The sequence below is a fragment of the Pygoscelis adeliae genome, unplaced genomic scaffold, assembly GCF_000699105.1.
Source record: "Pygoscelis adeliae isolate BGI_AS28 unplaced genomic scaffold, ASM69910v1 Scaffold21, whole genome shotgun sequence".
Lineage (NCBI taxonomy): Eukaryota > Metazoa > Chordata > Aves > Sphenisciformes > Spheniscidae > Pygoscelis > Pygoscelis adeliae.
Genome location: NW_008824243.1, coordinates 4721207 through 4737147, shown reverse-complemented (window position 1 = coordinate 4737147; position 15941 = coordinate 4721207). Strand labels below are relative to the sequence as shown.

The window sequence follows — 15941 nt, the reverse complement described above, 5'->3', positions numbered from 1 at the left end:
GGCGGGAGGCCCGCGTGGCGCTCCTGCCCCACACGCACCCCTGGGGCGGCCGAGCCTTTCCCCAGTACCCCCCCTCCCGCCCGGGCTTCCAGCGTTGAAGTACTAAAGCAGCCTTAACCTTTTATGCATAAACTTCCTTTACAACTTTAGGGACTTTCTTTACATTCAAATCGTAATGAAACCTGTAAACTAAATCCTGCCGCTGTGGTGGGCCTGTCAGTACAGAGCACTGTGAGGGCTCAGGGGTCTGCTCGACTGATTTCACAATTGAAACGTTATGAAAATGGCTCGGTAGTAAACTGAAGAGTTGCCTAATAATCTGCGTGGCAAGATATCTGTCAGGGTTGGTATTCAGGGGATTTTATTCTTAACTACTGTGTTTCTTTCCTCTTGTGGTAGATGAAAATGAAGCAGAGAGACCAGAGGAAGAAAAAGCTAGGTGAGTATCTTGACAACTGGAGGTCCTGTAGCGTGGCTGCACAAAAATTGTATTCATTACATTCTTCTTCCCGGCTGCTTGAAAGTCCGTAGCACCTGAACACACTCTGGTGTCTTTGAAAATCCCCTTAAGATGGTATCTTTGGTCTGCTAGAATGACTTGACTTTTCTGTGAAACAGTTTTACCTGTGAAACTGGGACACTTGAGTATGAAAGTTATTTTAAGTTTTAACTGTATGGACAGCAATAACCTCTCACAAAATGCCAACAGGTCTTTTATTTCTGTAATCATTGTACTTTGCGGCCTTAGTAATGGATCAGGACTTTGTTCTAGATAATTTAGAAATTCAAAGACAGTCTGTCTCCCAAAGAGTTTACAATGTAGTTACAAAAAGAGGAATACAAGGAAGCAGTGGAAGATTACCAGCTAGTTTGATGTGCAGGTCGCATAACACATCGGCTTAGGGCTTTGGGATTGGTTTTTTTATTAGTAAGAGAGTATTTGAAAGAAATTTAGAAAAAGCTTTGGAAGTATTTGGGGGAGCCTGCTTGAGTTATAAGGAGCTGTATGAGAGAAAGCACAAAGATGCTCCTTTGAAAATCTGCCAAGTTGATGGAGGTTGGTAGCAAGGACTGACTGGAAATGGGAATCGGTCTCTCATACTGAATGAAAGAAGTCTCACAATTGATAAACTATGGAAATTGTTGATTGTCAAGATAAATTAAACAAATAAAGGAGAAGCCAATGCAAGAAAACATGCAGTGTTATTTTCTATAAATGCTTCCGGTCAACAGAGATTTTTTCAATGAGAACTCTTGAATTCAGTTACCCTTGGTGGACTTCTTGACTGTAAGCTTGCTCAGTTGCTTTTTTTGGACTGACATCAACTTTTGACAGGCACAGTGTGATACAGCAGTAATGACCTCCACCACTTGACTACATACGATATCATTTTGAAGCAGCTACTAGATGCAATTATTTGATTCCCATTAGTTCTTGTAGTATAAGAAACAGAGTTGGTTCCTGTCACCTTTTCCATGTCACTTAACAATTTTCTAGACCTGCGTTGCATTCGTCTTGAATCATCTCTTTTCTAGGACAAAGAATTCTAATTATTTATTTGCTCTTTATTTGGAAGCCATTCCATATCAATTGATCCCTTGTGTTCAGTTACCTTTTCTTGACCTGGCAGCTGTTGTCAGTATTACTGTTGTTTAAGAAAATTATTTGCATGGCAACCGAAATAATCTTTAGAAACAGTGGTGTTTTACTCCAGTTTCTGGTCAATAGTGTCTAGCTTGGCATTTGGCTGCCACAATACATAGTTATGGACTCAAAAGCATAACAAATGGTAGCTTATGCATCTTATGAGTTATGTCTGGAACTCTGGAAGTGTGGTGACAGTTTACCTATTAAAAGTTTCGGTCTCTGGCCTCTCAGTTTTGGCATTCTTCGTATATATAAAAATTGTGAGTTTTTATTCAGGTTCTGTAGCTAGTCTGTCATTTTACTGGGTGATGAAGTGGAACAGTCATGCTTGAATCCTGGGGCCATACCTGGGCTGTGTTGAGTTTTGGTGCAACGCTCATGAGTGGGTATTTTGCCAACAGAAGACAGATCAAAATCATTCTATTCGATAAAAATTGGCAGTTTCTCATTCCGTTTCAGAAATATCTTTTCAGTGAAAGAATATTGTTTCTAAATGGCTCCCTGCTTACTCTGCTATTTGTGATGCAACATCCTAACAGTTAATGAAACTGTGGAAATTAAAATATTGCTGTGTAAGAAAGAGCAGTAGGTAAGCACAGTGAGACAGCTCATTTGCATGGATTAGACAGTGCTGGTCATTTTAGGTGGACCAGTAGTTTTAAAATTTTTACAGTTTTCAGTCTACAGTAAAAATATAATTGAATTCATCATTGAATTGTAGCCATTCCATATGGTCGAAGAAAATTTCACAATGCAGATGTGGGAATTTTGATTCAGTGCAACATTACCTATGGGTATTTAAATGTTTTTCCCATTATGTCTTTGAAAAGTGTCAGTCTGCAGGGAAAAAAAAAAGCTGTTATTCTCCCTTCATATATTATGAGATTTCACTTTGATTTCAAAAGAGGATCCAGGTGTAGTGCTTTCTTACTTCCAACTATTCTACAAACATCCAGTTAGTATGATTTATGATAGCTAAATATTGTCCTGCTAATATAAAGTTGTATTCATCCAGAAATTTTTTTAGTTCTGTTTTTTTTTTTTTTTAAATTAACGCAGAAGATAGCTGGAGCTTTGGCTCTTCTCTGGAATGATGTAGCAAGGCTTTTTTCATAATTAGCTGATATGTGTGAAATAATACGTGCATTAATACCTAGTTTTATCTTTTCCTGTTCGTTTTTGTTTAAGTGCTCCACCCCCACCTGGAAGTGAAGAGGAAACTGCGGAAAATGGCGTTGTGAAAACGGTAGTTTTAAATACTGCTTTAATTTGTTTAGATTTATGGGGTATTCGTAATCTGGCTAGGACTTGCAATTAAATTAATTAATGCGTAAGTGTACGCCTTTGATTCCCGCTTGAAAGTCCGTAGCACCTGAACACACTCTGGTGTCTTTGAAAATCCCCTTAAGATGGTATCTTTGGTCTGCTAGAATGACTTGACTTTTCTGTGAAACAGTTTTACCTGTGAAACTGGGACACTTGAGTATGAAAGTTATTTTAAGTTTTAACTGTATGGACAGCAATAACCTCTCACAAAATGCCAACAGGTCTTTTATTTCTGTAATCATTGTACTTTGCGGCCTTAGTAATGGATCAGGACTTTGTTCTAGATAATTTAGAAATTCAAAGACAGTCTGTCTCCCAAAGAGTTTACAATGTAGTTACAAAAAGAGGAATACAAGGAAGCAGTGGAAGATTACCAGCTAGTTTGATGTGCAGGTCGCATAACACATCGGCTTAGGGCTTTGGGATTGGTTTTTTTATTAGTAAGAGAGTATTTGAAAGAAATTTAGAAAAAGCTTTGGAAGTATTTGGGGGAGCCTGCTTGAGTTATAAGGAGCTGTATGAGAGAAAGCACAAAGATGCTTCTTTGAAAATCTGCCAAGTTGATGGAGGTTGGTAGCAAGGACTGACTGGAAATGGGAATCGGTCTCTCATACTGAATGAAAGAAGTCTCACAATTGATAAACTATGGAAATTGTTGATTGTCAAGATAAATTAAACAAATAAAGGAGAAGCCAATGCAAGAAAACATGCAGTGTTATTTTCTATAAATGCTTCCGGTCAACAGAGATTTTTTCAATGAGAACTCTTGAATTCAGTTACCCTTGGTGGACTTCTTGACTGTAAGCTTGCTCAGTTGCTTTTTTTGGACTGACATCAACTTTTGACAGGCACAGTGTGATACAGCAGTAATGACCTCCACCACTTGACTACATACGATATCATTTTGAAGCAGCTACTAGATGCAATTATTTGATTCCCATTAGTTCTTGTAGTATAAGAAACAGAGTTGGTTCCTGTCACCTTTTCCATGTCACTTAACAATTTTCTAGACCTGCGTTGCATTCGTCTTGAATCATCTCTTTTCTAGGACAAAGAATTCTAATTATTTATTTGCTCTTTATTTGGAAGCCATTCCATATCAATTGATCCCTTGTGTTCAGTTACCTTTTCTTGACCTGGCAGCTGTTGTCAGTATTACTGTTGTTTAAGAAAATTATTTGCATGGCAACCGAAATGATCTTTAGAAACAGTGGTGTTTTACTCCAGTTTCTGGTCAATAGTGTCTAGCTTGGCATTTGGCTGCCACAATACATAGTTATGGACTCAAAAGCATAACAAATGGTAGCTTATGCATCTTATGAGTTATGTCTGGAACTCTGGAAGTGTGGTGACAGTTTACCTATTAAAAGTTTCGGTCTCTGGCCTCTCAGTTTTGGCATTCTTCGTATATATAAAAATTGTGAGTTTTTATTCAGGTTCTGTAGCTAGTCTGTCATTTTACTGGGTGATGAAGTGGAACAGTCATGCTTGAATCCTGGGGCCATACCTGGGCTGTGTTGAGTTTTGGTGCAACGCTCATGAGTGGGTATTTTGCCAACAGAAGACAGATCAAAATCATTCTATTCGATAAAAATTGGCAGTTTCTCATTCCGTTTCAGAAATATCTTTTCAGTGAAAGAATATTGTTTCTAAATGGCTCCCTGCTTACTCTGCTATTTGTGATGCAACATCCTAACAGTTAATGAAACTGTGGAAATTAAAATATTGCTGTGTAAGAAAGAGCAGTAGGTAAGCACAGTGAGACAGCTCATTTGCATGGATTAGACAGTGCTGGTCATTTTAGGTGGACCAGTAGTTTTAAAATTTTTACAGTTTTCAGTCTACAGTAAAAATATAATTGAATTCATCATTGAATTGTAGCCATTCCATATGGTCGAAGAAAATTTCACAATGCAGATGTGGGAATTTTGATTCAGTGCAACATTACCTATGGGTATTTAAATGTTTTTCCTATTATGTCTTTGAAAAGTGTCAGTCTGCAGGGAAAAAAAAAAGCTGTTATTCTCCCTTCATATATTATGAGATTTCACTTTGATTTCAAAAGAGGATCCAGGTGTAGTGCTTTCTTACTTCCAACTATTCTACAAACATCCAGTTAGTATGATTTATGATAGCTAAATATTGTCCTGCTAATATAAAGTTGTATTCATCCAGAAATTTTTTTAGTTCTGTTTTTTTTTTTTTTTAAATTAACGCAGAAGATAGCTGGAGCTTTGGCTCTTCTCTGGAATGATGTAGCAAGGCTTTTTTCATAATTAGCTGATATGTGTGAAATAATACGTGCATTAATACCTAGTTTTATCTTTTCCTGTTCGTTTTTGTTTAAGTGCTCCACCCCCACCTGGAAGTGAAGAGGAAACTGCGGAAAATGGCGTTGTGAAAACGGTAGTTTTAAATACTGCTTTAATTTGTTTAGATTTATGGGGTATTCGTAATCTGGCTAGGACTTGCAATTAAATTAATTAATGCGTAAGTGTACGCCTTTGATTCCCCCCCCCCTCCTCCCCGGAAAGGTGTTTGACACTATCTACAGAAATGCTGTAGAAGTTACTAAGTTAGGAAATCCAATTGCCAGCTGCAGTACACTTTTTAAATCTAACTTAACAGAAAATATATGAATAGTACTTCCAGTTTTTTGTGGGGGAAAGATGGTGCTTCATGCTGTCTTTTCTCAAAGACATCCTTTTCAAAATGATACTCTCTCTATTTTTCCTCACTGATAGGAAAATAAAATCCTCTGATAATTTTTCTTGTTTGAATGTGATAAACAATCAGCATTTGCAGAACTGTGTGAAAATATGGATCAAGAGATGAATTACACGTGCCTTTCAGAGGCAACATAGCAGTCTTGTTTGGTAGTAGTCTCCAATGTTCAGTATGTCTTATAACTTCAGTGTTAGTATGATGAAGGAAAGGACCAGGAAATGAAATTTACAGTTGCAATGTTGATAAAAGGCCTCAAGTTTACTGTGAATGGGAACAGTTTAAATCTGTTCTATGAACAAATCGTAATTTTACTTCACTGGGATTTTTTATATCTTGCAAGAATTCTCTTAAGCGATGCAATATTTGTGCAAGTTTTAAGGACTGGCCTCAAAAGAATATTTTTCTCAGTAAATCTAATACTTTATTTATGAAAGATATTACAACTCATTTAAAGTTGGGGAAAAAAAACTTAAAAAACTTATTTCAGTTGTTTAAACTGAAAAGCTTTATTTTAAGTTCACCAAAGGCTTTTTGTGCTGATGCTAATACTGTAAGTGGGCAGTGGATTTAATATGTTAGGTGCAAGGAGACAATAGTATACTTTTCTGGACTTGCTGATTTTAAAATATTTCTGAAAATCCCATTGGCGCAGTTTCCTTGTACTTGCATATCTTGTATTTTTCACCTATATAAAGCCTAGCATTGTTAGGATATCATTAGAACATCTCCATAAAATTGAGAACTTCATGCTAAAAAGTGCACATGAAGGGTCAGCAGCAACCTAGAAAAATGGATGGTGTTCAAGTTGGTTGAATAAGAGAAGGTGAATATTTCAGTAAGGAGGGAACTAAGAAATCATTGTTTATAAGTGAAATTGGGTTTGGTTGAAAAGGTACATGCTCGAGACAAAATTTTACTTTCTGTTTGATGCATTTGTAATGGCTCTCTACTGTGTGGGTTGCCTGGTGTGTGAGAGAGTGGTGAACTTGTACTTTTCAGCCGTGGGGCATTGAACGATTGTCTTCTGTCTTCAGCTGTCATTTACAGAATATCTATACTGATCTAGACGCCCCCCTTGATTAGACTTTTAATTGTTATGTAAATTATATTAATGTTGTATAGCAAAGATGAACTGCACTCCAACATCTTATCTTCTGTGCAGCTGCTTATTTTTGTCTAATCTACGTACCAGGCAAGTTAGTAGACAGTGTAATAGATAAGGGCTAGAGCTCAGCTGTGCTTGGATAACTGCAGGCTACCTGGGCAGAATCAACTTGGCTTCAGTATGTTCAGCCTCTTGCTGAAGGAGTCAGCAAGTATGTGAATAAGGGTGATCTGGTTGATAAAGTTCACTTGGATTCCACAAAGTTTTTGAAGAAGTTCCTCACCAAAGGATTTTAAGAAAACTAAGCAGCTGTAGGATGAGTCCCACATGGACAATTGATATGTAAAAGATAGAAAACAGAGAGTAGAAGTAAAGGTTCAGTTTTCACAGGGAAGGAAGGTCACCTCCAGTGGGGATTCTGTGGAATGTTGTGCATAACCTGTGCTGTTCAATGTGTTTATAAATTACTTGGAAAAGGGGTAAGTTGTGGGATCACAAGTTTTCTGATGTTAAAAAGTTATTCAAGATAGTAAAAGCAAGGACTATCTGCGAAGAACTGACTGGTTAATAAATGGTTATTGAAATTCTGTGCAGAAAAGAGTGATGTTCACAGGAGGAAAAACAGGTTTACAAATAAAATGGTGGTCTCTGAGCTGATCATTACCACTTAGGAGCAATGCACTAAGATATGTAGAAAGATCCATGAAGTTGGCAGTTGAGTGCTTGTCTGGAGTCTAAAAAGCAGTTAAACCTTGGGATGTAGCAGCAAATGCATAGAGAACAAAACAGAAGTTATCGTTGTACCATAAATTCATGGTTCAGTTGCATCCTGAATTCTGTGTGCTGTTCTGTTTCCCTCATGTCATAAAGGCTTTACTTCAACTGAAAAAAGTTGAGAGAAGAAGAGCAGCAAGAGCAATTGAGGTAGCTTCCATACAAGGAATGCCTGAGTAGGCAAGGACTTCTTAGGCTGGAAGACAGGCGTATGTAGGATATGATAGAGGCTAACAAAGTCATGTATGGAGGCTATAAATAAAGATTGACTCCTCACAGTCCCTTCCATATGAGAACTGGGACTGTGAAATAGAAGTCGTAGGAGCCAGGATGAAAACAAATAAAAGAGGTTGGATCTTCATGCGGTAGACGGTGCTATGGAACTCCTTGCCAAAGAGAGTGTCGCTGCTGGGAGTTTATATAGAGAGAGTCCAAGGGAAGTCTGGGCAAGTACTTGAGAGAAAGATCCGTTGGGGGTTACTAAATAGACAAACCGTAACTGGCTTAGGAAATGCCCTGAGCTGATAATAATCAGCTAGGGGAGGAGCATCATATGTGTTTGCCCTGTTTTTTCTCTCCCCTGTGGTCTCTGGGAGGGAAAAACCAAAACAAAACACCAAACAAACCCAAAACACTGGACTAGATGAACTCTTGGTATGAACTGGCATGACTGTTATTTACCAGCAAGCTTGAATGCTATGGGACAGAACAGCATGCAGTGTGATCTTCTGTCTGTTTTTTCAGCTTGGTCGCTGAAAGATCTCAAGTATTTTATATAGTTTACTGATGTTAGAAACTAAATAGATTTCTCTGAAGTGCAGTGTTCATCTACAACTGGAAAAACACTTATTCGAGTTAGTCTAGATATGTAATTGAGGATGGCAAGAAAGCTAGTCTTGCATATCTTTAAGTTCTTTCCTGAGTGACAAGATAAGAGTAGAGCCGGTGAGTATGAGCTAGATAGAGGGAAGAAGGATATTAGACAGTGGAAACTATTTTATGCTTATTTAGGAAATGTCATGTTTCAGAAACAGAGCTTAGTATTAAAGATACTTCCCTATTTTGATCCAGATGTTTCAGATACTTGTAGCATTTCAGCAGATGAGCCTCCTAAATTTACTGTTAATGCTACTCAGTTCTGAGGTCTAGGAAAAGGAGAATTCTCTTCTTTCGAAGATTTCTAGAACGGATAGTTTTGTCTGGATTATTTTTCCGCTATAAAGGTAAGTGGCTGCTTTTTGTCTAAGCAATGACTTTTTCTTTTGTAGAAGGTGGCAGAGGCTGAGGATGACAGTGATAGTGATAGTGATGATGATGAAGATGATGTTCAAGTCACCATAGGGGATATTAAAACAGGAGCTCCACAGTATGGGTAAGTTATTTGCAAACGTTAACTGGGGGAACTTTCAAGATTACATTTAATTATTAATTAATAAGCTCTTTAATACTTGTCAATGTCAAACTATATGCATAGTTAGTCTCAATTTAGGTTTTTTTCATCTCTTTAGCAATGTTTTTAATGATATAGTGACTTGAAAACAAAATAGTGAAATGAAATCAATGAAATGTCTTGAAGGAAGAGCTGTTGTACAAGTTAAATTTTGTTTTCAGATTTTGAGAAATAATTGTATTAAGTTTGTAAAGTAGAGAGTTGTTTTTTATTACGGAATGGCTATGTTACATAGCATTTTTAGGGTCGGTATTGTGATGGTGACATTTTTGTTGCAAATGGTAGAGCGGTAAGCTCAAAGAACATTAGAAATGTTTGTCCTAGGTCCTGTTTGTAGTGGATACAGTTCTAATTAGACCTCTATATTTTAAATTCCTGTTGATGTTCTCAAATAAGATTTTAATGTACTTCAGGATGGAGCTGCCAGTCCCTGGATATAATTGCTCAAGATCATGGTTTAGGCATTTGTACCGTACAAGAAATTTTTTGCTACTGTTATTGCCCCGTATTCCTTCTTGTCTTGATAAAGAGCTTGTTTTTCACTGAACACTTTTGAACAGTGTTAATTTTACCCAAAATTATGAAATATTATTTTTCATCACATGAAAGTCTTCTGAGAGAAGTGGTTTGCTTGTTTGTCTCGGCAACCCTAATGTTTTTATGCCTATTAAAACCAGAGTTACTAGGGCATCATTTCTTAGTAGAATTATGACAAGTCTGCAGGTAGGTCTGACTCATATGTATTATTGTGTTCTTAACTTTAGAATGCAGATGATTTACTCATTTTTGAAACATAGTCTTTTTAAACTTTCAGTATTTCATATTCTAAACTAACTGTGCAAATCAATGTAATATAAAAAATAGCAATTCTTTCAGTTCTTTATTTGTCTGCTTTCAATAACTTGCAGTATGCTTGTGGTGTAGGCAATGACCTCACATTTTGTGAGACTAATGCAAAAGTAGGTTTATCTTCTCAGTGGATTTGCTAGGCTGGTGCTCTTTCCATGAATACAAAAAGCAATGAGCAGATGATCCTAAATCTAATTAGAGTAGAAAGTTTTATGTAGAAATGGTTGTTTTCTGAAAAACCTTTTTTCTGGGCAAATTGGACAGAAAGTTCATGGAAGGGCAGTAATCTAAAACAAACTCAACATTGCTGTTCATTTTAACTTCAGTATAACAAGTTCCTTTTATAGGATTAAATGGTTTTTCGTATAATAGTCAACTGCTGTTTAGAAAACCTGTAAGATTTGTTTGACAAAGTCATGCACAAATACAGCATGGCAGATCAGAAAGTTAAATGTTTTGTACTGTTCTAGCACTTGAATGAAAACTAAAACTGCATGGAAGTGGTACTGTAAACTATACACTGCCTTCTAGTTATACGCAAATCTCATGTTTATAGGTTGATACCACCTGTGAGGATAAGCTACATTGAACACAAATGGTAGTGAAAGCTAGCTCTTAATGTTCCAAATGAACAATACTGTAATTCCTAAGGTAGTTAAATCAGTTCAGTATCTAGATTTCTGAGTGCATTTTTATGAAGAAAGCTCTCAAGTATTTTAGAAAGTGACATGTTACATACTTTTCTGTTGGCCACAAGGATAGGTCATTGCTAGAAGTACATTGAAACAGACAGCCTTTCAATCATTGTAGAGAAATGCTTGTATTTTCCACTTCTGTACAGATTAAATGGAATAATTATGGAAAGAGAAAAGGATCTAAACCCTTTCTTTTTTTTTTATTTGGTTTTTACTCTAATCTCCAGAGTGTCATCTGTATCCCTAAATGAACTGCATTTTTCCTTTCTCTCTTCTTCTGGTTCTGTCCATTCTTGTTTCTATCAAGGTCTTTATCCTTTCAACTCAGGAAGAGTGACTGGGACTTGCTTCACAACTGTTTATTAGTTGGAGAAGTTGCTACTGAGCATAGAAAGGTACACTCTCTTCCTCCTAGGCTGATCTCTTTACTTTTACAGTGTTACCAGCTTGGAAAGCTAGAGATTCAGGATGGCGATTGAGCCTGGGTCCAGTTTGTTTCTGGATCTAGCTAACTCTTGTTTTGTGTTTTCTTCTGTTTTAAGGGTTTTCTCTGTCTAATTCAGTTTTGTTAATTTCTTTAAGTTATGGAGCGGCACCTGTGAATCTCAATATTAAGACAGGAGGACGAGCTTATGGATCTTCTGGTAAGAAAATTTGCACAGTAATATTAGTAAAAATGCAAAAAAATGTTTGATTGTTTTGGATGAAGGAAATAATTTTCACTTCCAAAACTTCTTGATAAATTTAAACCTGACTTTTTATTTCTATTTTAAGTGTGTTACAACTGTTAAAACTCTGTTTGGTAGAGACAGAAGGCTCTAACTTTCTAACTTTTCTTCACAGGTGCAAAAGTTAAAGGGGTGGATCTAGATGCACCAGGGAGTATTAATGGTGTGCCACTTCTGGAAGTAGATTTAGATTCTTTTGAAGATAAACCTTGGAGAAAGCCAGGTAATGCTCTGGTTTACGTTAACTGATATGTAGGCATTCAGTAGGTTATTTGAATAATAATTCCCATTTACAGCATGTAGATGTTACCTACCCTACAGGTAGAAGATACCGTACAATATAACTTGGAAGAAGCAGCTAAGTTACTTGTTGCCTTTGTGCTGTGCCACAGGGTATGTGGGTGTGCCATGTTTCTTAGTATACATCCCGCACATGTGTCAGCAAAAAGAGACTGTAGGACATGCCCTTTATTTTTTTTTTTTAAATACATTTATATCCTGAACTCTCTTTGGAAATTTGTATTTCTGTGGAGATTACTGCCATTGGTCTGTGCCATAGGACAGAAGATAAAGCAGAACGGAAAATAGTTCTAGCAGGTTTGGGCATGAAGAATGGTGAAACATAGCTACTTTTGCTTCTTTGTGTCCACGCATAGACGTCCATAAGCTTTGAAGAAGAAGCTGGTATCACATGGGCTTTCCATAAGCCTCCTGTGTGTATTGTCTGGTTGGCTCAAGTGATTTGGCCAGACTTGTCTAATACCAGCATTGTTGGTTTCTTTTTTCAGTGGCAGTACATCTTGCTGCTGTGTATAGTTTTTTCTAGTGTTTGTATATTGCTTTGGCAATGCAAATAGTGTCTACAAAATGGAAAAAAGAAGCCTTTGATAATATTCTGGTGTTTGAACTGTTAGCTATTTGAAATATATTCTGTGCATTTGAGTTATATCTGGTCTCTCTCTTAAAATAAAAATACTTCATGGCATCAAGTGAAACTAGGAGTCAAAACGAAATGAGGAGTCAAATACAGAAAAAGCAAAAGGGAGTGGTTCTTCACTGAACATACAGCAAACCTGTATATCTTACATTTATCCTATTGTAAAGATACGGGGATTATAATATTCTGTGATATTCTGTAAGTATCCACTCTTGATCCCCAAGACAGGATGCTAGGCAAGATACTCTTTCTGACTGAATTTTAATGTTTTTATAGTCTTAGCCATGAATACTCTGTGTTTACTGATGTAAGACTGTATTGTACATTTCAGTAGTATGTTTTTAGATCAATACCTAATCCGTTTTGATGTTATAAGTAGAGGTGTATGTATGTTCAGTGAAGAAAAGAAAAGATGAACTTTGTAATGTCCTAAAAACCTGTGCTTTTCTATTTAAAGGGGCTGATCTCTCTGATTATTTCAACTATGGGTTCAATGAAGATACCTGGAAAGCTTACTGTGAAAAACAAAAGAGAATACGAATGGGTCTTGAAATTTTACCAGTTACCTCAGCCACAAATAAAATTACGGTAATTAGTACAATTTTTGTGGTATTCTACATGCTTTTTCCCCTGTAAAGCTGCTTGTGTGTCATAAGCTTGTTCTGCCCAGTTTAGTGTGTTTGCTAGAGTTTGCACCTGACTCCCCACCCTGAGCCTGGAGTGTTCCTGTGTTGCTTCACTGGCAATTTGCGTGGATAGTGTGACAGACTAGCTACAGCTAGATTGCATCTGTACTGTTATTCAGATTGTGGCCCATCACTTAAGAGTTGTATGGTATCTTAATGGGCAATGTGTTATTTAACTTAGGCTGAAGACAATGCTATGGAAGTAAGACCAAGTGCAGAGATTCTCGATGGCAGATACCATCTTTTTAAGGTGAATTTTAGTAAACTTTTGTTGGTTGCTCTCATTTTTGTTGAGTATTGCTTCCCATGCCACCACAGACTGATAGAAGAACAACTGAAATGGACATAGCCATTATTTCAAACTCTCATCTTACATCAGCGACTTCCTGCGTATGTCACAAAATGCTGATTAAAAAGAGTTGCTTTGTTCGTCACCCTTCTGCAAGCATGTGAGTTAGTGGCCGGGTGAACTAACAAATTTCCCAGTGAAACTAATTTTTCTTTGTGATGGGTTTATTTTTAGTTGTAGTGCATTTGTTTGTGCAGATTTGTGCACAAAAAATTTGTGCAGATGTGCTGGGGAAGCTTTTGTAGATTATGGCATGTTTATTTTTCCTGTGGCCTCGTAGCTCTTACTCTGTTTTGTAACACTTACCCTTGGCAACTCCGAGATGTGAAAATCAATCTTCCATAATTTTCTGTTGTCCTCTTGGGATTCGATGGCAATAGATCATGTTATATATAATATTTTTCCGTTTGGAAATGCTGATTTTCAGAAGGCAGAAAAATCTATATGACAGGATTTATCTTAAGGATTGGACATTTTTTTCAACTTCTTGTTTTCTCATTTACTCTTTCGTTTGATACTAAAGATGAAATTGAAATACAAATGTTACTTATTTTTCTTATTTTCAATATGCAGTTATTTTTGTTCTTGAACTGTCATTAAACTGACTTGGAACTGTTTGTTGCTTTCTTCTGTATACTCCTGTGACAGAAGCGTCAATTGCAGACAGGTATTTTTGTTTCCCCTCATATGCTACTTGAGGGTATCTAGTCATTTTGACTTTATCTTAGCAAGAACAGATCAGAAGCTCCCCAGGGCTTTCTGCCTTCCTCAGTTGTCATTACAATAGTGTTATGGAATGGTGGAAGTGGTAGGCTATGGGAGTTACGATTTGCAGCTGGCTACACTCTCAAACTTCTCTGAACTGTTGTCCTGAAGGAAGAAAGATAAGTATTCGAAACCAAAGCTTCCCCTATTTCTAGCTCAATATTGACACTTTGGGGGTCCAGTGGTCAAACAGTACAGATAATAACTGTGTTGTAAGACTTTGTCATGTGTTTTACAAGGAGTTTATATATAATTGTTAAATAATTTCATGAACTTTTTTCCACTCTTCTGAAATACTAAGTGTCATGTAATTTACATGGTATGTTTCGATTAATCTTCTGTAACTGGCAAGACTTTGTCTCCTACATTTTCCAGTTACTCATTAATGAATAGAAGTCTTACAGATTTTTCGGATAAATACTTAAACCAAATCTTCCCCCCCCCCCTCCCCCCGGGTATTTCTGGATACTAAAGTCTAATTCAATTTTTAACAAATTTTAACTATTTATGTGTGTTTTTGTGGGTTTGGGAAAGAGATGCCTGTGTTTAGAAGTGAGATTCTGTAAAAGCTTAGTAGTACATTTGCCTACAAAAAGCCGTGAGATCACAGCCTATATGATGTTACACTATGAGTAAACTAGCTATGTAGAGTGATGTAGCTATGTGGTTGGTGCAGTGGGAGTGTCTTTAAAAACTGAATCAGTACTGGTTTGTCTTTAATGCTAACCCGTGTAGGTTTTTCTTTCATGTATAATGTGCTGCTGAAGTCAAACAGTACTTGAAGTACTTGCACCAAAGGTCTTGCATAGCTTTCATAACGTGTGTCTGGAATTTTACAGTACTTCAGAAACAGCAGTATGTTTTTGAAGTATTCAATCTGAACTAATGAAAAATCTTTTAAAGTTTGCATAACCCAGAGTATGAGGTGACTTCCTGGTATGACTCGGAAATTAAGTGGTTACTAGATCTCATGGTCAGTAAGGCAGACGGAGAATCCACTCAGTTTCTTGTCTCATGGTTTGTTGTTGGGTAGCAGACTTGTTAGATATCTGTCGTTAAGATTATGAAGATTTTTCTTTTTTTTAATAAGTTTGCTTCTTTTAAAAATGAAGATGTTATTTTGTTCATACAGGAAATTCTCCAAGAAAATCAGTTTAGTCTGTTCATGTCCAAATCAAATGCTTGGAAAATAAATATTAAAACTGTCTAATCTTCTGTAATAATTTGTTCTCTGGCATATTGCTTCTTATATATATTAAACATAGTACTTAAGTAATATATCTTTATAAAATATGGAGTTTTACCAGCTATGCAAAGGTGACGTTTAAAAAAAATTTGTTTAAAGTTGGGCTTTACTTTTTGTGTTGGCTACGTGCTATGTTGAGTGTTGGGGCTACTACAGTTTGGAGGTTAAACTAATGATAAAACATTGTTTTGAAGGTACAGCAGGGCAGAACTGGAAATTTGGAGAAAGAGTTGGCAGTGCAGTCGACCAAAGCTGATTTCACATCTCCTCCTGCCTTATTCAAATCAGGAATTCCAACAAACAGGTCAGTTAGACAGTTGTAACTCAAGACCAAAAAACTTTTTATACTGTTTCCTCTATGTATTTGAAGTTCATGACTTTTGTAGGAAAAAAGGAAAACATGTTTCTGTAACAGTTAGAAATGAGGGGAAGAGTGATCCTAATCACTTTTAGCCTTCAGTCGCCATTACACATGAATGCTGTGCTACCTTCTTGGCTATTCGGGAAAGAGAAAGTAGAAGGAAAGGGGAGAAAAAAGCAGGACCAAATAACAAGGCAGCTATAAAAATCCAGGTGGTGATGTATGACACCGTGTTTTTTCTGTAGAATTAGATTGGCCAACAAAATGTTTCTAGCTAGTGTCTTTATGGGTATTA

The 15941-nt window shown here is 36.8% G+C and overlaps 1 protein-coding gene across 1 annotated transcript in view; it reads left to right on the top strand.

Moving 5' to 3' along the window:
* Nucleotides 1–404: 404 nt before the first annotated feature.
* Nucleotides 405–15941, top strand: part of FIP1L1 (factor interacting with PAPOLA and CPSF1) — a gene marked incomplete at its 5' end in the record, with an annotated part of 46280 nt that continues 30743 nt past the window's right edge. The window contains 8 exons of the mRNA XM_009335147.1: nucleotides 405–439; nucleotides 2837–2894; nucleotides 8849–8952; nucleotides 11157–11218; nucleotides 11418–11525; nucleotides 12697–12827; nucleotides 13107–13175; nucleotides 15480–15589. Coding sequence (XP_009333422.1) covers nucleotides 405–439; nucleotides 2837–2894; nucleotides 8849–8952; nucleotides 11157–11218; nucleotides 11418–11525; nucleotides 12697–12827; nucleotides 13107–13175; nucleotides 15480–15589 — 677 coding nt within the window. The remainder of the gene's footprint in view (nucleotides 440–2836; nucleotides 2895–8848; nucleotides 8953–11156; nucleotides 11219–11417; nucleotides 11526–12696; nucleotides 12828–13106; nucleotides 13176–15479; nucleotides 15590–15941) is intronic.